Raw genomic sequence first — 23,310 nt, 5'->3', positions numbered from 1 at the left:
AATGGCAAGTGTTGCTTCCCCAGGAGTATAGAGAAGCAGTACTCCGGTCATTGCATTATGAACATGGTCATCTTGCTTTATGACAGAACTATGGGTCTGGTACAAGACAAGTTCTACTGGCTATGCATGAAGCAAGATGGTGAGAATTATTGTCATACATGTCTTTGTTGCATTCAGAGAAAGACTCTGCCGAGCAGAGCTGCCTCATTGGGTCAAATGGAAAGTAGTGGACCCATGGAACTGGTTTGTATTAGATTTTCTGTGCATTGAACCGGATGATGGCGGGATCAGTAATGTGCTGGTGGTGACAGACCATTATACCAGGTATGCTCAAGCATTTCCCACTCACGATCGGAAAGCTATTACAGTGGCAAAACTACTAGTTGAGAAGTTCTTTGTACACGATGGCCTGCCAAAAAGGATACACTCTGATCAAGGACGTGATTTTTGAGAGCAAGCTTGTCATGAACTACTCACTCTATTGGGAGTCCTAAAAAGCCGCACCACTCCTTATCATCCTCAAGGGGATCCTCAGCCTGAGCGTTTCAAAAGAACTTTACTAGATGTGTTGGGGACACTCTCTGCTGAGAAGAAGAGTCAGTGGAGAAGACATGTAGCCGCAGTGGTACATGCTTACAACAGTACTAAAAATGCTGCTACAAGATTCTCGCCTTACTTCATAATGTTTGGAAGAGAAGCTCGTCTTCCTGTTGATGTGACCTGTGGAGTCACAACTGATGATACACCAGTGTGATCTCACGGCAGTTATGAGGAGAGACTCAGGAAGAACCTCAGACAGGCTTATGAGCTTGCTAAAAAAATCAACAGGACAAAGATTTTTTTATATTGCTGCATTATAAAACTTTACTGCTCATTGATATTGCCTTCTTTGTGCATGTTTGAATGTCAAGACTTTCTCCTGTTGAGTTCTGCGGAAGAAGGTGAATGTATGTTTTTACTGCATGCATATCTCACCTTGCTTTATTGCTGACTGGTGCACTGTTGAAATAATTTGTTTATGGTTATGCTATTGCCTTTTTAAACTAGATGTGTCACCTAGAATAAAATCTGTCCCTCTTGCCACCTTGGGCCTATAGGGGTGTCACCAGAGTCGGGTAGGAAGGAGCCCATATCTCTTCAACTACACCTGTGGGTACGCTACATCTGTAAATGTTTTAATTGTTGTGTACAAGTCTTTGTTATTCTTTTGTAATGTGTAATATGTAACTTAAAATATTTAGAGCTTTTCTCCCCAGGCCTCCACTGAAAACTGGCTCTTTATGGCCCACTGGACTTCCCTGGTCATCAAACTTAAATAAATAAATAAATAAATGTGACCCATTGAAGAGTAGTGACTGTCAGACCTGAAATTCCCCTTTGTTATCCATTGTACACAGCAATGAATTACTTAATAACTTTCCTTCATATAGTTTTCCTCACTCATGTCTGTAAACTTTGCATTACATGCTAAATTACACTCTCCTGTGCATATGATATTCCTGTGAGAATCAGTATGTAGATGCTACCAGCTGTCAACACCACTACACATATACTACTCTTTGACTGCATTTCTCCTGCATGTAATAAATGTAGTGAATTTTATGATAGTATAGCTTTAAGAGCAGTCTGTGTGAATTTAGAGTGAATTTAAACATGAATGTTGCAACTGCCCTTTCCTTTCCTCCAATAAAAAATAACTTTTGTACCCCCATTCATTTGAAATAAATGCATAAATATATTACTGTCCAAGTCATATTACTTTAAGAGTTAAGAGTGCAGTGTTTTCTGAGTTTATTTCAGCTTTTATGTCAGGAACGGCCAAAGTACTGCTTTGGCAGTACAGTGACTAAGGAGTGGTTACTTTGCCTGACTTGCAAATAACCTACCTCTACAGCAGTTCTTCCTCTATTTCTGATTGGCATAAAGTAGTCCATGATGAGGCCATTAACATAGTGTGGTTAAGTACTATTTATCTTGTCTTATCCATGCCTTCCTGCTGCGGTGTTTGTGCACTTAGTAGCTGTAACAGTTAAACAGCAGAGAACATGTCTAAAAACACATTTCCCAGTGGTCTTGTCTGCTTGGTTCTGAGCCATACTTGAGTCACTCCAATGTAATGTAGAATATACTGCCCTTCATAATTACGACACACAGGGAAATTACATGTATTGTCTTGTGATTCTGAGGCATTTGAGTGTAATTTTAGAACACAGCAGATAACATTCCTGCATTTATGCCTCCCTGTAGATTTACTGTTTGCAGCTGCATTTGTCTTGTTTACTTTGAGGCTTTTTTACTCATTACAGACTGTAGCTTCAACAAAGTCGCTACCAACCAAAGGGAGAAGAAATGATGGCACATGGCAGAACTGTTCTTTGAAAGAAGTACTGGAACTTGTTTGTGATGCTGTTGTTATACCTCCTGATGAATCTGGAATGCCAGGTTGATTCTGATTACAAAGTTAAATTCCACTTATTACAGACATTGTGCATCCTCCCCATATTAATGCAGTAATTGTGTCTAGCCAACTGCCCCAAGTGAAATGAACAAACATTTTGTGTTCTAGATGCTATATGTTGTGAGCAGAGGCACAGGTAACACTTAGCTGTATATTGAGATGCAGAGGCTTAATGGGGGATCTTGGGCATTAAAACTTTTCAGACCCAATATACATCTGCAATTACCTTTTCAAACAATGAAAAATTATATTATCAACCATGCACCGTTAACAACAAAAATAAAGTTAGTAGCTCCTAATGCTTGCTAAATTGTGAGTGTGTAAGTCTCTTAAAATGTGTGCAAATCTGTGTTAAAAAGTAAACGTGAGTGTGCAAGTCTCTGTTAAAATGTGAGTGTGTAAGTCTCTGTTAAAAAAACGTGAGTGTGTAAGTCCACATACATTGATGTACCTTGGGCATTTGCCCATCTGTTTCCATCTGAAACAGGCTCGGCTGCAATGCAGTAGAAAAGGATCAGACTGCATAAACCATGCAGTTCTTAGCTGCCATCAAAATGTATTACTACTAGACTTCATATTGAATGATGTTAACTACAAATTCATAGCCATATACAAGGCTTCAAAAAGTAGCCTATCAAAATGACTCCTCAAAATGTGCAGGGAAGAGTCAGTTATACTCTAGATAACTTACTTTGGTGTGACACATGTATCACTCAGTGTCTCCACTGGACAGTGTGACCAAAGCCCACTTCACCTTAGGAACCAGCTGGTGATAAATTGAAACAATCAGTTCACATGCACTGAAGTCTCATCCACATCAGTTTTAGGTAATACACATTCACACACACACACACACACACACACACACACACACACACACACACACACACACACACACACACACACACACACACACATTAAAAGTTGTGCAGGGTTCTGTATCTCAGCCATTCAGTCACCCCCCCCATATATGCAGCAGTAGTATAATACTTTATGACTTAGTCTGACATTGTTTGGTTGATTGTACGATTGGCTGCAAATTTACTCTTGCTAGATGATTCTGGCTTCAGGCACTTTACTCTCCTTTGTGGAAGCAAATAAACCTGAACATTCATTTCTTGTGACAACTGAAAAATATTCTCAACCAATCAACTGCCACAGGAAGAGAGGGGAGTCTGAGCTTTTGAAAGCTGGCCTGTCCTGAGTTACCTTGGCACATAACCCAAAATGCCTCTGAGGCAGTGGGAATGATGAATATCTCTGTTTATGTTCCCCAGATTAATGTACTGGGTTGTAGTATTTTTACTTAGACCCTGACTAGTATGCTGAGATATGACATTGCTTAATTTACCCTCCAATTAATACACTGAGTTCTACCATTATTTAAATTCCCCTGAGTAATGCATTGAATATGTTCATTTGGGAACACTTCACAATGCCGAAATCCTGAAAGATCGAATTTCATATGGCTGAGACCATATGATCGAACTTTCAGAATCCTGACATTGTGAACAGAGATCTGCATACAGCGCAGAATGGGAGATTTCCCTTTTCCTCGCTGTAGTGCGATCTTGGAGTTGGAATATTTAAGTAGTGGGGGTGTGGGGGGTGCAGGGGGGCTTGCCCCTCTGCAGAAACATTTAAATTGTTTTTTTTTTTGGATTTGTTTTGGAATTTCGATATTCCGAAACAACGATCATATGGTCTCAGTCATATGAAATTTGATGTTTCGGAATTTTGAGATTCTGAAGTGACTCTGTTCATTTATATCATTGTTTATGTTCTTGCTTGCAGATCTGTGTTGCATACTTATTTTTATTTTACAGTTTTATAACCAGGTAAATGAGTGTAGTGACTATTTTTAGTCATGACCTGTTTACGAAAGTAAAGAAAATTGATAGTATATTGATAAGCATTTATGCATTGCATGCAAAACGTTAGCGTATATATGAACATTTATATGCTATAGGGAATAAAAACATTAACAACGCTCTATACAAACATTCCTGAGTATGTACTGGACAAGCTAGATTTAGATTTGGGATTTTAGAAATTATCAACAAAGACCCAAGGGGAGGTGATTTGGGTAACAGGATTTGTAACAGTGAATTAAGATGGCAATTGAAACTGGGAGCTAACTATCCTCCAAGGATCAATGAACATCTTTCAGTAGTCCTCGTATTAAAAGACAGAGCACTTGTCTTATAAAATGAAAGTTTTTATGTTTATGGCTTTAAGTAACTGTTTTTATATATATTCATTTTTTTATTTTTATTAAAACAAGATTGTTGTATTATTAAAGTTTTTAAAACAGTTACATTGTTTCATTAATTGTACTTTGATTGATTTTATGTGTTAATTGATTAATTGATTTCACTATGATTGACAGTGCTATTTAAACCATTACAGTGGGAAGCACTTTGGTTTGATAAAGTCCCCTATTGATGTGGACGAAAGCACTTGCCATTCGTATGTTTTACAGTTTGAATTACTTCTGTGCCATTCGTATGTTTTACATTTGGGAATTACTTCTGTTGGATTAAATTATTACAACACAAAAGTGTGGACTACACCATTTTGTCGCAGTTTGGCTGGTTTTGCTCCTGGGTGGATTATTGTTTTATTGAGTTTCTGTGTTTTTCCACCTGTACACTCTTTTTCTGTGGTTTAATAGTTGGAAGTATAGAAAACTTCTGGAAGAACCTCATGTTGATCAGGATCAAATGCAGGAATGGTTAATGAGAGGTGAATTCGAACCAATGGATGAAAGGTTAATATTGGCAGCCCAAGATAATGTACCGTTGGTTTACAAAGTCCATTGAACATGTGGGAGAAACAAACAAATGTAGGTTTTGTAAAACAGAACTGGAAACAGTTGCACACCTCATTGCTGGTTGCAACATACTAATCATAGAAGGACTGTATACTGAAAGGCATAATAATGTGGCAAGACTGTTGCACTGGAGATTGTGCAAACATTATGGTACTGAAGTGGCTGAAAAACACTGAAAACATGAGCCACAAAGCATCACAGAGAATGATGAAGTCTACATCACATGGGATCACCCATTACCAACAGTTCAAAAGATAGATGCTAGAAAACCGGATATAGCAGTCCATGAAAACAAGACAAAAGTAGCATTGATCATTGAAATCACCACACCCAGCGACTACAGTGTCTTGCATACAGAGAGACACAAAGTAATAAAATGTCAGGATTTGCAGGCAGAAATGAGAGTAATGTGGAAGAAAGATACCCAGACACTTCCAATAGTAGTAGGAGCAATGTGCCTTATAAAAAAGTATCTACAGTCGTATTTAGATATGTTACTAATACATGTAACCCTGTACGAGTTGCAGAAGAAGTCATTACTGGGCACATTGCGGGTGCTACGAGGAGCACTTGTGGCTGACATCAAAGATTGAAACAATACTAATTTCATGAAATGTAATCTTACTTTGATTTAGGAATGGGACCCATTCCTGTCATGGTATTAAAAACCCAAAAGTCTTAGAGAAATTAAAAAAAAAAAAAAAAAAAGTAAAGAAGAAATAATTTGGTGTCAGTGTTTCTGCTCTTCCCAGCTGACTTTCAGCTTTGGGAATCTACCCAAAGTACATATGAGGCAGTGGAAATGCTGAACATAAGTAGATCTAAGTCCTACTTACCTGCAACAGTAGATGTTCAAATTTCTCACTGACTGAGTGGCAGCACCCACCCTGTATCCCCTATACTGTGCATAGTTGAGTTGGGCTTAACTTCTTTGATTCATTTGCTGTTGGATTTGGCTTTTACACGGTATTGTGATTGGCTGCAAATTTACTCTTGCTAGATGATTCTGGCTTCAGGCACTTTACTCTCTTTTGTGGAAGCAAATAAACCTGAACATTCATTTCCTGTGACAACTGAAAAATATTCTCAACCAATCAACTGTCACAGGAAGAGAGGGGAGTCTGAGCTTTTGAAAGCTGGCCAGTCCTGAGTTACCTTGGCACATAACCCAAAATGCCTCTGAGGCAGTGGGAATGATGAATATCTCTGTTTATGTTCCCCAGATTAATGTACTGGGTTGTAGTATTTTTACTTAGACCCTGACTAGTATGCTGAGATATGACATTGCTTAATTTACCCTCCAATTAATACACTGAGTTTTACCATTATTTAAATTCCCCTGAGTAATGCGTTGAATATGTTAATTTGGGAACACATCACAATGTCGAAATCCTGAAATATCGAATTTCATATGGCTGAGACCATATGATCGAACTTTTAGAATCCCGACATTGTGAACAGAGATCTGCATACAGCGCAGAATGGGAGATTTCCCTTTTCCTCGGTGTAGTGCGTTCTCGGAGTTGGAATATTTAAGTAGCGGGGGTGTGGGGGGTGCAGGGGGGGCTTGCCCCCCTGCAGAAACATTTAAATTGTTTTTTTGTTTTTTGTTTTTTTTGGATTTGTTTTGGAATTTCGATATTCCGAAACATCGATCATATGGTCTCAGTCATATGAAATTTGATGTTGCGGAATTTCGAGATTCTGAAGTGACTCTGTTCATTTAGATCATTATTTATGTACTTGCTTGAAGATCTATGTTGCACACTTATTTTTATTTTACAGTTTTATAATCAGGTAAATGAGTGTAGTGACTATTTTCAGTCATGACCTGTTTACGAAAGTAAAGAAAATTGATAGTATATTGATAAGCATTTATGCATTGCATGCAAAACGTTAGCGTATATATGAACATTTATATGCTATAGGGAATAAAAACATTAACAACGCCCTATACAAACATTCCTGAGTATGTACTGGACAAGCTAGATTTAGATTTGGGATTTTAGAAATTATCAACAAAGACCCAAGGGGAGGTGATTTGGGTAACAGGATTTGTAACAGTGAATTAAGAAGGCAATTGAAACTGGGAGCTAACTATCCTCCAGGGATCAATGAACATCTTTCATTAGTCCCCATATTAAAAGACAGAGCACTTGTCTTATAAAATGAAACTTTTTATGTTTAGGGCTTTAAGTAACTGTTTTTATATATATATATACATTTTTTTATTTTTATTAAAACAAGATTGTTGTATTATTAAAGTTTTTAAAACAGTTACATTGTTTCATTAATTGTACTTTGATTGATTTTAAGTGTTAATTGATTAATTGATTTCACTATGATTGACGGTGCTATTTAAACCATTACAGTGGGAAGCACTTTGGTTTGATAAAGTCCCCTATTGATGTGGACGAAAGCACTTGCCATTCGTATGTTTTACAGTTTGAATTACTTCTGTGCCATTCATATGTTTTACATTTAGGAATTACTTCTGTTGGATTAAATTATTACAACACAAAAGTGTGGACTACACCATTTTGTCGCAGTTTGGCTGGTTTTGCTCCTGGGTGGATTATTGTTTTATTGAGTTTCTGTGTTTTTCCACCTGTACACTCTTTTTCTGTGGTTTAATAGTTGGATGTATAGAAAACTTCTGGAATAACCTCATGTTGATCAGGATCAAATGCAGGAATGGTTAATGAGAGGTGAATTCGAACCAATGGATGAAAGGTTAATATTGGCAGCCCAAGATAATGTACCGTTGGTTTACAAAGTCCATTGAACATGTGGGAGAAACAAACAAATGTAGGTTTTGTAAAACAGAACTGGAAACAGTTGCACACCTCATTGCTGGTTGCGACATACTAATCACAGAAGGACTGTATACTGAAAGGCATAATAATATGGCAAGATTGTTGCACTGGAGATTGTGCAAACATTATAGTACTGAAGTGGCTGAAAAAGACTGAAAACATGAGCCACAAAGCATCACAGAGAATGATGAAGTCTACATCACATGGGATCACCCATTACCAACAGTTCAAAAGATAGATGCTAGAAAACCGGATATAGCAGTCCAGGAAAAGAAGACAAAAGTAGCATTGATCATTGAAATCACCACACCCAGCGACTACAGTGTCTTGCATACAAAGAGACACAAAGTAATAAAATGTCAGGATTTGCAGGCAGAAATGAGAGTAATGTGGAAGAAAGATACCCATACACTTCCAATAGTAGTAGGAGCAATGGGTCTTATAAAAAAGTATCTACAGTCGTATTTAGATATGTTACTAATACATGTAACCCTGTACGAGTTGCAGAAGAAGTCATTACTGGGCACTTTGCGGGTGCTGCGAGGAGCACTTCTGGCTGACATCAAAGACTGAAACAATGCTAAAATCATGAAATTTAATCTTACTTTGATTTAGGAATGGGATCCATTCCTGTCATGGTATTAAAAACCCAAAAGTCTTAGAGAAATTAAAAAAAAAACAAAAGTAAAGAAGAAGTAATTTGGTGTCAGTATTTCTGCTCTTCCCAGCTGACTTTCAGCTTTGGGAATCTACCCAAAATACATATGAAGCAGTAGAAATGCCGAACATAGTAGATCTAAGTCCTACTTACCTGCAACAGTAGATGTTCAAATTTCTCACTGCCTAAGTGGCAGCACCCACCCAGTATCCCCTATACTGTGCATAGTTGAGTTGGGCTTAACGTTGCTGTTGGATTTGGCTTTTACATGGTATTGTGATTGGCTGCAAATTTACTCTTGCTAGATGATTCTGGCTTCAGGCACTTTACTCTCTTTTGTGGAAGCAAATAAACTTGAACATTCATTTCCTGTGACAACTAAAAAATATTCTCAACCAATCAACTGTCACAGGAAGAGAGGGGAGTCTGAGCTTTTGAAAGCTGGCCAGTCCTGAGTTACCTTGGCACATAACCCAAAATGCCTCTGAGGCAGTGGGAATGATGAATATCTCTGCTTATGTTTCCCAGATTAATGTACTGTGTTGTACTATTTTTACTTAGACCCTAACTAGTATGCTGAGATATGACATTGCTTAATTTACCCTCCAATTAATACACTGAGTTCTACCATTATTTAAATTCCCCTGAGTAATGCATTGAATATGTTCATTTGGGAACACTTCACAATGCCGAAATCCTGAAAGATCGAATTTTATATGGCTGAGACCATATGATCAAACTTTCAAAATCCCGACATTGTGAACAGAGATCTGCATACAGCACAGAATGGGAGATTTCCCTTTTTCTCGCTGTAGTGAGATCTTGGAGTTGGAATATTTAAGTAGCATGAGTGTAGGGGGTGCAGGGGGGCTTGCCCCCCTGCAGAAACATTTAAATTGTTTTTTTTTTTTTTTTTTGGATTTGTTTTGGAATTTCGATATTCCGAAACATCGATCATATGGTCTCAGTCATATGAAATTTGATGTTTCGGAATTTTGAGATTCTGAAGTGAACCTGTTCATTTAGATCATTGTTTATGTACTTGCTTGCAGATCTATGCATGTTGCATACTTATTTTTATTTTACAGTTTTATAACCAGGTAAATGAGTGTAGTGTACGAAAGTAAAGAAAATTGATAGTATATTGATAAACATTTATGCATTGCATGCAAAACATTAGTATGAGGTATTTAACGTAGCGTACATGCGACTCAAGAACTGCAGCAGTTTGTATGCCTTAGTAAGATGCACGACAAATATAAGCAATGGTATGTTTTCATAAGGGGTGGAAATTGTATTTACAATGACTGATAGAAATAGATTGTAAGAAATTCTATTTAAAATGCGAAGTGGTATATCATTATCATTTTCACCCAGTGTGAAGTACATATTACCTCTGGCAGTTTTTTTTTTTTTAAATATTATGATTTATTTTTTAGCAGGCATGCTGGCCATCATTCCTTTTCCACTTCTAGCTATTTTTTTCTGTAGAGGCAAGATTGTTTTCACCCATACATTCATTCCTGCTGAGTATATTTCCAGGCAACATTTCTATTTTTTTATCCTAGTACCATGTCCTACATCCCTTTGGTGGTTGATAACAGGCAGATGCACCTGTGATGACAGCCTCCACACGTGTGTTACTGCATATGCGTACAGCATATTCTGTCTGGTAAGCTTATGGTCTGGATGACCCTGGTGATCCATGCACCCCTACAGTTATACCCAGACTTCACTGTCTGTCAGTATAACAGCAGACCTTGCTGAATTCCTCCCTAATGATGGATGAGATTATGTCAGTTCTTCACTGTTAACTTCCCTTTCTGGCATCACTAAATTATTCCTTGTTGTCTGAGATGTAGCCCAGGGCTTCATCCCTGTACAGCACAAAGTTGTATCTGTTTCTACTTTTTTTTTTAACACCTTTATTGAATTATCACCTGTAACATAAGCACACTTACATTTATATCATTCTGAATAGCAACAGCTATACACGAGTGCAATTACAGTATTTCTAAATCCACGAAGTGTGGACCCATTTTTTAGAGGGTAGTCAAGCTAGCAAAGCAGTTGGAGATGTTTCCAAATCCTTGTAACCATGTAAACGTTATGCTCTCCAGAGTACAGATGAAAGGGAAAGATTAAAATATGAATAATTGTGGAGTGCAATCAAAATTCAGAAGGTATTGTAAAATATTTATAAAAGTTGGTGGGAATAGTGATATAACCATCGACTGTGAAAGTCTAGTGGACGGTTCAACATCACATTGAGAAGGGTAGAAACACCAGATGTAAAAGTGCACTAAAAACCATCAAGTTTTGATGCAGTCATACAAGCAACTGGGAAAAAGAGTATAATCATAGATGGTATCTGAAAAAATGCATCTTTGATGGTCTAGGTCTGTCTGAATGTCTTCTGAAGGGGTCGGGATGGTGTGGTGGTGATGGTGAGAAGGTGCTGTTCATACCTCCATATATTGTGCTTTGGTTTGCTACCTTGTACACAACATGCAGCCCAGTCTTCCTGTTTGTGCAGATTAAAATATGGTGTTTTACATTACATCAGTCTGTATTAGTACTAGTACATATATTCTTCCCTAAAGAGGAGGAATGCTGTATTAGGAATATGTTTTAACATACCTCTTTATGTCTGTTGCAGGTGCTAGGATTATCTCAAGGAAGTGTCAGTGACATGTTGTCCAGGCCAAAACCATGGAGTAAGCTGACCCAGAAAGGCCGTGAACCATTCATCCGAATGCAGTTGTGGTTGACCGATCAGCTGGGACAAGGGCTCAGCCAGCAGACGAATCTGCCACAAAGTAAGCTGGGTACCAAGGAAAATGACTTACTAAAGGGAGTTTATCTGTAGAAGTTAAGAGCTGTGTAAATAGTACTTAATACAGATCTGTTCACACAGTGGAACAATAGAACAATAATTCAAGAGTGCAGGAAACCAGAAGACATTTTCAAAGCTTATGACTGTGATTTCTGAAGGTCCAGGTCCTCCCAAAAAAACAAGCCACCCTGGTGAACCTCAAGTATATATAATAAAAGGAAGAAACTGATGTCTAAGAACAAGAGGGAACTGAACAAGCAATCAGAAATATTGTAAAGTCCTCTAAAGCTGATTACGAGGGTAAAATAGCATCCCTAACTAAGGATAATTATAAGGCATTCTTTAACTACGTCCAAAATCAAAAATGAAATCCCCATTTATGTGTCGAACTGGTAGGAGATGGTGCCATTCATACTATACCAGAGGAAACTGGCAACCTGCTAGCTGGCAGATTTGGCACAGATTTTACCACCCCGTCCCCAACAGTCATACCTCAAAGCATACCTGACACCAGTCCTCTGCCTAGTATCTCTAAAAGATCAGGTCATATCTGCGCTCTTCAAGGACAAACACATGGCCTTAATGGGACCAGATAACATCTAATGTTGCTTATTAAGCAATCTAAAACAGGACCTACAGAACCCACTTACCACTCTCTTTAACCATAGCCTGAGAACTGGCTGTGTCCCAGCAAAGTGGACAATAGCAACAGTAATCCCGGTGCACAAAGGGGGGGGGGGTATCAACCGACTCTGGTACTACAAACCCATACATATAATCAGCCTCATCTGCAAGGCCATGAAAAGAATCATCATGGACCTTACCAAGAAGGACATAGGTGACCTACAGACTCTAGACCCAACCCAGTTTGGCTTTGATAAGGGCAGATCATGCTTATTAAAACTAGTAGACTTCTTCGAGAAAGTCACCAAAGCCCTGGGTGAAGGTAAGACAGTGCATATTGCCTATCTTGACCTAGCCAAGGCTTTTAACACAATCCGCCACTCGGGTATCATAGGGAAACTCTCCCAGCTGGGGAAAACCCCAGGCCTAGATGCAGTACCTAACTTCTGGTTAAAAATATTAACATCTTTGCATGAAGATTTAGCCATGAGTAAGAACTATTTATATGCACACCCCAAACAGACACCAACCTGGCTAACAACAGAAAAAACAATGCTCCACAAGCTACCCTAAAAACTATAGACCAATAATTTGCCTTCCAACAACTTATAAACTATACACTGGAACTGATGCCAACAGAGTTTATAGTCATTTAGGAGAAAATTCAATTATGGCAATAGAACAAAAGGGCAGTAAAAGAAAGTGATATGGAACAAAGGATCATTTGTTGTTAAATAACGTCATAATGGAGAACTGTAAAAAGGGGAAGAACCTAAGTATGGCATGGATTGACTATAAAAAAAAACATTCAATAATATCCCACATTTCTGGATAAAAGAGTGCTTAAAAATGTGTAAGATACACCCCCTACACTGATCGACTACATTACAGTGACCATGAAACAGTGGCAGACCACTTTGTAATTAAGCCATGACAAAGGACAAATTATTATCCCAGGCATAAAAAATTCAAAGAGGGATATTCCAGGGTGACTCTGTCACTGCTGCTGTTCTGTCTTGCCCATAACCCATTAAGCTGTCTACTTAACAGCTTAGGCCATGGCTATAATTTGGATCCTAGAAAACAACAAAGTATAAAGACTTCTCATCTTCTCTTTGTCAGTGATTTAAAACTGTATAGCTCATCAGATGAGGAACTGAAAGTACAATTGCAAGTTGTCAAATCTTTTTCAGATGATATAAGAATGTCATTTGGTCTTGATAAGTGTGCAAAAAGCAACCTTTAAAGCAGGAAAACTGCAGCACCAAGAAAACATTAGTTTGGGACAAGAATGTGATATAAAAGAACTTGAGCAAGAGGGATTGTATAAATATTTGGCAATTGATGAAGGATCAACAGTAAAACATGGACAAATGTGAATAACACTTAGTAAGGAATTGTTTAGAAGACAAATTAATCGTGAAAACAGCGCTGACATCTAGGAACAAAATTCAAGCTATAAACCAATTTGCTCTTCCTGTCCTAACTTATAGTTTTGAAGTGATTGACTGGCCCCAAAACATGTTGGCTACATAGCGGGATGGGCCTCCTTGAAATTGATTATATGTATAGATCTGCAGTCGTGGGACTGCACACATATCTGCTGGCCTCACAAGACCCAAACATAGTGAAAGTTTTGAAATATGAGACAATAAGTCTAAGTTGACTTCTCTGCTTAGTTTAGCAGAAGCATATCGGCGTCATGCAGGAATGGAAATCAAACCAGAAGCAGATAAAATCAGGCAGCAACTGAATGTACCAAAAAACAAAAGAAAGAATATAAGGTGAAGGACCAGATGAGAAGGCAAGAAATGTGGAAAATGCATAAATATAGTTGCAAGTATAGAAAATTTTTGGAAGAACCTCATGTTGATCAGGACTGAATGCAGGAATGGTTAAGGAGAGGCAAATTCAAACCAAGAGATGAAAGGTTAATACTGGCGGCCCAAGACAGTGGACTACGTACACATTGGTTTACAAAGTCCATTGAATATGTGGGAGAAACAGACAATTGTAGGTTTTGTAAAACAGAATTAAAAATAGTTGCACACCTTGTTGCTGGTTGAGACATTCTAATGGCAGAAGGACTGTATACTGAAAGGCATAATAATGTGGCAAGACTGCTGCACTGGGGATTATGCAAACATTATGGTAGTGAAGTGGCTGAAAAACACTGGAAGCATGAACCACAAAGCATCACAGAAAGTGATGAAGTCTACATTACATGGGATCACACATTACCAACAGTTCAAAAGATAGATGCTAGAAAACTGGATGTAGTGGTCCATGAAAAGAAGACAAAAGTAGCATTCATCACTCAAATCACCACACCCATTGACTACAGTGTGTTATGTACAGAGAGACACAAACTCATAAAATATCAGGAGATGCAGGCAGAAATGAGAGCAATGTGGAAGAAAGATACCCAGACAGTTCCAATAGTAGTAGGAGCAATGTGCCTTATAAAAAAAGGAATCTACAATCATGTTAAGATATGTTACCAATATATGTAACCCCATACTATTTGCAGAAGGCGTCATTACCGGGCACATTGCAGGTGCTGTGAAGAGCACTTCTGGCTGACATCAAAGACTGAAGCAATACTAATTTCATGAACTTTAATTGTACTTTGACTTAGGAATGGGGTCCATTCCCGTCATGGTGTTAGAAACCCAAAAGACTTGGAGAAATTAAAAAGTGGGGATGAACCCTTATGTCACTAGATGGGTAGCTAATTGGCTCACTGACAGACCACATACAGTCAAAGTTGGTGACTCCATCTCTACCAGTAGACCAGTCACCAGTGGCATACCACAAGGATATGTGCTGGGCCCTTTACTGTTTGGAATCTGTTTCTCAGAAGTCCAGGCTCACATTGATGCCCTTTAGCTTACCAAGTTCGCTGACAACTGCAAATTGAGTGCAGTCACTGAGTCCTCCAATGATGTTAACATATTACAGGAGAGGCTAACAAACAAATAACTGGTGCCAAAACCATGGTCTAAAACTAAATGCAAAAAAAATGCATTATTTTCCCCTTTGGAAAAGTGTAATTCCCTGCTAATTAAATATTGACAGCACCCCCCCCCCCTAAGTTCAGACCCAGTGGTGTGAGATCTGGGGAACACAGGTAGATGGCAATCTGAACTTTGACCACCAAGCTTCCACATGGTAAGGAAAGCCTTCTACATTGCACATCTCATAAGTAAGGTCATCGCATCCAGGTCTATGGCTGTCATAACTCCACCGTACTCGACCCTCATGAGACCATTAATAGAGTACAATGCTCCCTTCTGCATGTGCCTTACTAGACACCTGCAGCAACTGGAGAGACCACAGAGATGTCTCACCAAGAAAATACAGGGCCTCCAAACCGTGACTTATGCAGATAGACTGAAAGCCATGTCACTGTACTTTGTATCATATAGGCTGTTGAGACGTGACTTGTGCCTGGCCTATAGAGCAGTCTGTGACCCTGCCCTGATGGATATGCTGTACATCCACAAGTCAAGTGACACAAGAGTCACTCACGCTAGGGATCTTAACCTAGCCTATGACATTAACAGAACATGCTGGAGAAACATATGTCTCCCAGAGATTTACATTACTGTGGAATAAACTTCCAGTTCATGTGAAGCAAAGCTTCTCACTGACCCTATTCAAGTGCAACCTGGACAAATGGATGGAAGAGAACAAATTCACCCTGGGGTGGCACCCATGTCCCTCATGGACAGGGGTACTCAGCGTTTATCATAGATGCACTCTGCAAAGTACTCCATCTAACCAAAGACAATTGAGGCAACTCGGGATTAACATGGCTAGGCTTGCAAGGACTCCAGGGCCGCTATATGATTCCTTAATTATGTGTGAATCATTAAGGGTTAATTGTTGACGTGTCAGGACAGTGTGTGTGTTCAACTCCATTTCATTTTAGTACTTAAAAAGGTAGCTCTTAACTACCAGCAATCAAATACTGCTAAGGATATTGCCAGAATCATTACAGTTACTGTATTTGTTTGTTTAAAACAACAAACAATATTAAACATGGCCTAACAGATAAACAACACAATTAAGCTCACAAGCTGACAAAGTGTTTATGGCATTGCAGGTTGTAGCAGGAAGCTAAGTTAAGCTGTGAGATCAACAGCAATGGGGGCAAACTTCTAAAGAATTTTAGAGCTCACCTATGCCTATACCATTTGTGAATTCCTGGAATGCTGACATTGTTACATATCCTGGAATTTTCATTCCTCCCATCCACCAGAACGTCAGGGAACATAGGCTGCATGTTACTCACATGGTGGACTGTTCCACTTCTTCTTCGTTTAACACCTTTATTATCACTTAAGACCTAGCCAAACATAAGTAAAAGAAAACAAACCATATTAAAAGGTTTCCAGTTACATACTGTATGTTATACATCACATATGATGTTCTTCATTCCACATTGCTGCAGTCCTAACTATTGGGTAGTCCGCTGTCCAGTCGGCCCGAATACCAAAGTATATGGCTGACGTCGGTCAGGGCGCATTAGACTGACGTCAGTACGTCAGGGTACTAATGCGCATGACCGACGTCATATCCTCAGTCTTTTTTGCCGCATGGTCCGATGCAGAAGCAATTTTGCGAGTGCAGGTTGGCGTTCTGGAAGTTTCTGAAGTCAGAGTTTCAGACCGAATCAAAGTTGGCTAAGTACCCCGTTGGGGAATATTTTGTTTTTTTCTTGCCTCAGTATTTAACCGGATGTCAGAAAAAGTGAATAACTGTATTTCTTGTGGGAAACAGATACCTCATAGGGATTACCATACTTTGTGTATACCTTGTTTAGGGCCTGAGCACGACGTTGTTGGATGCCGCTCTTGTGCTAGATTTAACAAACGCACTATTAAGAGAAGGTTAGACTGTGCCAGGTTAGTTTTGGGAAGCGTTGTAATTATAAAATGCCGCCGGATGCTCCGACGCTTCGCCAAAAAGCGCAAGGACAAAGCAGCAAAGCCTAGAGTGGAAGAACCGACAGTCCCAGACGTCGGATCTTTAGAAGGCTCAGTGGAGCCGGAGGTTTTGCCAGGTGTTTCTTTGGAGTCTCAGGGAGAGACTTTACTGTTACAGGATGTATCCTCACAGGAAGTAGGCCAGGCTGAGGGGGCTTCTCAGGTGGCTGTTCTTCCCTCTCTTCCTAAGGTGGTTAGGGCCTCCCCTTCTGTTTCCAAGGCTTCTTTGAGAGGCAGGCCAAGTTCAGCTTCAGTGGGGGTTTCTCCTAGTGCTTCTGGGTCTTTGCCTAAGAAACATATGCTTAAAATGGCAGAGGATTTGATTACTATGATTAGAGGTTCTATGCCCCCTCCTGATAAGAGGCCTAGGGTGGAACCTGAGTTTGAGAGTTTTGAGCAATGTTCGGAGGCTTCTGAGTCTTCGGCTGAAGACTTGCAGGAGTATCCTCCTTATTCTGAATCTGATGTGGATGATTCTACTCCTTCTGCTTCTCCTCCTGAGGATTTTTCATTTTCAGAGACTCTGCATTCCATGAGGGAGCATTTTAAATGGGAAGGTCAAGATTTCTCTGATTCCAGGAAGAGGCTTAGGGAATTCTTGTTTTTACCCCAGCATAGGCCTTTAGCTGTACCTCCTGTTCTGAATGTGGTGGAAGATGTTTTTGCAGAGGCTTCCCTGAATCCTGATTCTTTGCCTCCTGCCTCAGTTAAACCGGATAGGTACTATAGGGTGCCTGAAGCTCATAAGTATCTTTTTAAGAGTCCTAGGGCAGACCCGGAAACTGTCTCTCAGGGGCCTAAAGGTGTGAAGGCCTCTGTTGTTAAAAATCCTGTTCCTCCTGATAAAGAGGCAAGGGCTTTGGATAGATGGGGAAAGAAAGTGTATACTTCTTCCACTTTAGCCATGAGGGCGTTGAATTGTCAGTTTCACATGTTAAAATATCAGAATTATCTCCTTTCACAATTGAAATCTAAGGTGGATGCTCTGGCAGAGGGTATTGAGTGTAAAGAGATGCAGGATTTAGTTCATGTGTCTGAACAGGTGGGTAAACATTCTTTGCAATGTGGTTTTGATGCTGTGCAGGCCTCCTCGAGGGTGGCTGCCACTGGTTCTGTTCTTCGTAGGCATGCCTGGTTGAGAGATCAGAATTTAGCTGAGCATGTTAAAACAAGGAGTTTGGATGCTCTTTTGCAGTCTGATGTGTTGTTTGGTTCGCCTGTGGAAGCAGTCTTAAAGAAAATGGAGGACAAGGCTAAGTCTATGCAAACTGTTAAGGATTTTTTGCAGGTGCAGCCTCCGAAGTTTAGTAGAAATTGGCCTACTAAGGGATGGACTTATCCTGCTTATGATTCCCAGTCTAGGGGTAGGTCTAGACGTGGTAGGGGCAGAGCTCAAGGTTCTTTTAGGCCTAGGACAGGGAGTTCCCCTACTCAGACTTCTGGTGAGGGCAGGGGTCAGTCCTTTCGTAAGCAGACCCAATGACCTGCCTTTTCAGCTGCCAGTACATTCTCGCCTGGCAGCACCTTTGGGAGGAAGGCTGTCTCTTTTCAAAGAAAATTGGGATTTAATTACCCAAGACAGATGGGTTCTGGATATCATTCACCACGGTTACAGGTTTTATTTCCATACCTTGCCTCCTTTCAAAGGCATGCCAGACATTCCTCCTCTACAAAGACAAGAGGCTCACAAGCAAATTTATCTGTTGCTCCAAATAGGGGCCATTCAGCCAGTTCCTGTGCCAGAAAGGGGCCTAGGATTTTATTCTCGCCTGTTCCTAGTACCGAAGAAGGGGAACACGTGGAGGCCAATTTTGTATTTATCTATCCTCAACACTTATCTGGACATTCCCAAGTTCAAAATGTTGACGTTACAACAGCTTTTACCTCTGCTGGGCAAAGGTCACTGGATGGTAACTTTAGATCTCAAGGAAGCTTACCTTCATGTGCCTATAAGACTAAGTTGCAGGAAGTATCTGCGTTTTCGAGCTGGAAATTCTCACTATCAGTTCTCTGCATTGCCCTTTGGCTTATCCACTGCGCCCAGAGTATTCACAAAGGTTCTGGCTCCAGTGATAGCTTACTTCAGGCTAAAAGGAATTCAAATCTATCCTTACTTGGACGACTGCCTGATTCTAGCTCAAGAAAAGGAAGACCTTCTTCAGCATTTGGATTATGTCATAGCAGTGCTAAGATGCCTAGGGTATTCTGTGAACGAAATAAAGTCCAGTCTAGTACCCTCTCAAGACATGTGCTTTCTGGGTGTGAGACTGAATACAGCAGCCCAGATGGCCTTTTTAACCCCGGACAAACAAAAGAATCTTTCCAGTTACTTCCATCAACTATCTCTTCAGTCCGGGCTGACTGCAAGGACAGTCCTTCAAGCCTTAGGGTTCATGGCATCTTGTATTCTGGTGCTTCCCAATGCCAAACTGCATATGAGGAAGCTGCAATGGTATCTCAAAAATGTATGGACACAGCACTGCCAGGATTTGGACACTGTCATTCAAATAATACCTTGCATTCAAAAGGAATTTTTGTGGTGGGCTCTGGAATGTCACCTAAACAAGGGACTCTCTGTGACCCGGCCAGAGGCGAGTCAGATTCTAACGACAGATGCCTCAGACATTGCTTGGGGAGCTCATCTAAATGGAAAGTGGATACAAGACAAGTGGCCTGCCAGACTACAGCATCTACATATCAACATGAAAGAGATGTTAGCAGTCCAGTTTGCATTAATGGCTTTCAAGGAGTTACTTCTTCCAGGGCAGGTGTTGATTCTAACAGACAACACAACTGTCATGTGGTACATCAACAAACAAGGGGGAACACATTCTTACCCATTGTGCAGGCAAGCAATGATTTTATGGGAGACTGCGCTCAGCTTGCAACTAACTCTTCAGGCAAGGTTTCTGCCGAGCACAGAACTCCTTAGCAGATGTGTTAAGCAGACAAATCATGGATCCCCACGAGTGGAAACTGGATCTTCATGTATTTCAAAAATTGACAGTGTCATGGGGAACTCCAGACATAGATCTGTTCGCTTCTCCACAAAACCACCAGCTGCCAAAGTTTTGCACAAAGAGGTTTCATCACACAGCTTGGAAAGTGGATGCTCTTTCTTTCAGTTGGAAAAATCTTCATGTGTATGCTTTTCCTCCTCTGCCTCTTCTCCCAAAGGTGCTTCTAAAGGTCAGACAAGACAAGCCAAGGATGATTTTAATAGCTCCAGATTGGCCTCGGCAGCACTGGTACCCATTACTGAGGAGTCTGGTAAGGAAGCCTCCATGGCCTTTACCCTTGATTCCACACCTGTTGTCTCAGAGGGACGGTCACCTGCTCAATGTCAAGCTTCACTCTCTTCATCTAACAGCCTGGCATATTCTGTTTTGAAAGACAGCAGGTCTCAACTTCCTCAACAAGTTTTAAATGTGATTATGGAAGCCAGAAGACCTAGTACAAGGAAAGTGTACGCAGAAAAATGGAAGAGATTTTTATTTTGGAGTGCAGCAAACAATTTGGAGATTTCTGAGCCTAATTTGAGTGTGGCTCTTCAATATCTTACTGAGTTATTGGACAAAGGTTTGTCTTTCTCTTCCATTAAGATTCATGCTGCAGCAATTTCAGCTCACTATGATTGTGACCCACCATTGTTTTCGCATCCTTTGTTCAAGCAATTTCTTAGAGGGGCAAAGAATATAAGACCCCACGTAGAGCTCCTACTCCTGCTTGGGATCTCAATTTTGTGTTGGAGAAACTTACACTACAACCTTTTGAGCCTGCGGCTACTGCTGAATTGAAATACTTGTCATGGAAGACTGCTTTTTTGTTGGCCATTACTTCTGCAAGAAGGGTTTCTGAGTTGCAGGCCCTTATGGCGGTAGAGCCTTTTTTGATTTTTCATAAGGATAGGGTATCTTTACGTACTAATCCTTCCTTTATGCCTAAGGTGGTTTCTAGTGTGGCTTTAAACCAAACTATTCATTTGCCTACTTTTTATGCAGATCCCCAAAATAAAGGGGAAAAGATTTTGCACACTTTAGATGTACACAGGCAATTGCGTTATTATTTGAGCAGGACTAAGGATTTTAGGCAGTCTCAGCAGTTGTTTGTTTCTTTTGCTTTGGGTTCGCAGGGCAAGCCTGTGTCAAAACAAACTATTTCTAGGTGGATTGGGTTTTGCATTGCATTTTGTTATTCCCATCATGGCAAGGACATTCCAGCTGGGATTAGGCCTCATTCCACTAGGGCTACTGCCACTTTGACAGCATTTCTAAGGGGGGTGGCCACTAAGGATATTTTGGAGGCAGCTACTTGGAGTTCAGTGCATACTTTCTCTAAGCATTATCACCTTCCTCTCTACTCTAAGTCTAGGGCTGGTTTTGCCACAGCTATTTTGCAAGGCATGTTGTCAGTTCCTGCTTCCTTATGATTTGCCAGCCTCCCTTACCTCTGCTTTGGGATTCTACCCAATAGTTAGGACTGCAGCAATGTGGAATGAAGAACATAGTACAGTTTTGTACCTACCATAAATGTAGATGTTCGAGGATCCACATTGCTGCAGTCCAATTTACCCTCCCTCCTTCCCCTCTGTGTTTAGGGGTGGTTGTGTAGGTGAGGTTATATTCTGGTAATTTTGTATATATTGTACATATTTTTGGTGCAGGTATGTTTGGAATTTTTGTTTTAGCCTTATCTTTTCAGGGTCTTCTGACATCTGGGGCAAGAAAAGACTGAGGATATGACGTCGGTCATGCGCATTAGTACCCTGACGTACTGACGTCAGTCTAATGCGCCCTGACCGACGTCAGCCATATACTTTGGTATTCGGGCCGACTGGACAGCGGACTACCCAATAGTTAGGACTGCAGCAATGTGGATCCTCGAACATCTACATTTATGGTAGGTACAAAACTGTACTTTCTTTTTTATGACCTTCATCAGTCCAACATTATATAAATTGCTGAATTCCTGCTGTCCCTTAAACCTCAGTCCTCCTCCTCCTTAACATTATTCTGCATGTATTGTTCCCACAATTTCCATTTACTTCTATGGAATTTGTTCCTTCCCTTTTCTAAAGATCCCACTTCCAGGTCTTTTATCTCTGTTACAACTTTCAATACTTCAAATATCACTGGTTTAGACTTTGATTTCCATTTTCTAGGAATTGCTGTTTTGGCGGCCACCAGAATTTAACTCAGCAAGGCCTTACTTTGTCAAGGTAATTTCGATTCTGCATCACAGCTCAAAAAATTGTTTCCTTAGTTATACCAATTTGCACACCCAGTATTTCTGACAGAGTAATCTGCAGGGAATTTTTAAAGACTGCCAACTCCCAAGTACCCCTTTCTTCCTCATCACATCCCAACATTTGCAATCTACCTGAGGAAAAGTACTTTGGAGTCAGCCTGGGATATAAAATTATGTATGCAAACATTTCCAAGTAAACATCCCAAACATTCTAGACTTTTTGCATATTTGGGAGCCATACATGTATTCTCCCATTGTTTCGTTGTGAATTGCTTATCTAGTCTCTCTTCCCAATCCTTTCTAACCTCCTCTGATTGATTCCTATAGTTATCATGCAATATCTTATATGCCCTACTAATTATCCTTTTTTAACGGCAGCTTCTCTTCCATATTCTACTCAAACCTCTACCAGTGCTGGTCTTTCACTTAGGATCCCCCTATTCCTTTCTCTTTGCCTATACTCTGATATCAGACCTTTTAGGGAAGGTAATCTCAAGCCTGCAGTCCAAATCTATTCTTGGCCTCTTCCCATTCTGTTACCTTTCCATCTCTAATTATTTGTTCCCAATACCTTGGTTCTTTTGCCAGTTTTCACTGGTAAATGCCAGCCCCCTCTTCCTATTCTCTGTACCCCTAACTGATTCATCCCTATCGGCAGACTCTCCTTTCTCCATTCATGTGTTGGCTTAGTTCTTAGAATACTTTCTGTTACTTTATGAATATATTTTGTATGGTTATTATTATTCTCCTTAAGGATCTGCATCCAGAATCCCAATCTCCTTACTTCTTGACCTTCTTCCCATTTCATCGTCATCCCTTTCCACTTTGAATTACAACTTTCTGTTTG

General features: G+C 40.1%; 1 protein-coding gene across 4 annotated transcripts in view; it reads left to right on the top strand.

The window, feature by feature from the left end:
- Positions 1-23,310, top strand: part of CUX2 (cut like homeobox 2) — a 2,130,834-nt gene that overhangs the window by 2,023,505 nt on the left and 84,019 nt on the right. For all 4 annotated transcript variants that reach the window (XM_044068629.1, XM_044068630.1, XM_044068628.1 and 1 more), the window contains one exon: positions 11,425-11,584. In XM_044068629.1, coding sequence (XP_043924564.1) covers positions 11,425-11,584 — 160 coding nt within the window. The remainder of the gene's footprint in view (positions 1-11,424; positions 11,585-23,310) is intronic.

Source organism: Protopterus annectens, chromosome 4.part0, assembly GCF_019279795.1.
Source record: "Protopterus annectens isolate FY-2018-M chromosome 4.part0, PAN1.0, whole genome shotgun sequence".
Taxonomy (NCBI): Eukaryota; Metazoa; Chordata; order Ceratodontiformes; family Protopteridae; genus Protopterus; species Protopterus annectens.
Note: the sequence above shows the minus strand (reverse complement) of the source record. Positions and strands in the feature narration are given on the sequence as shown.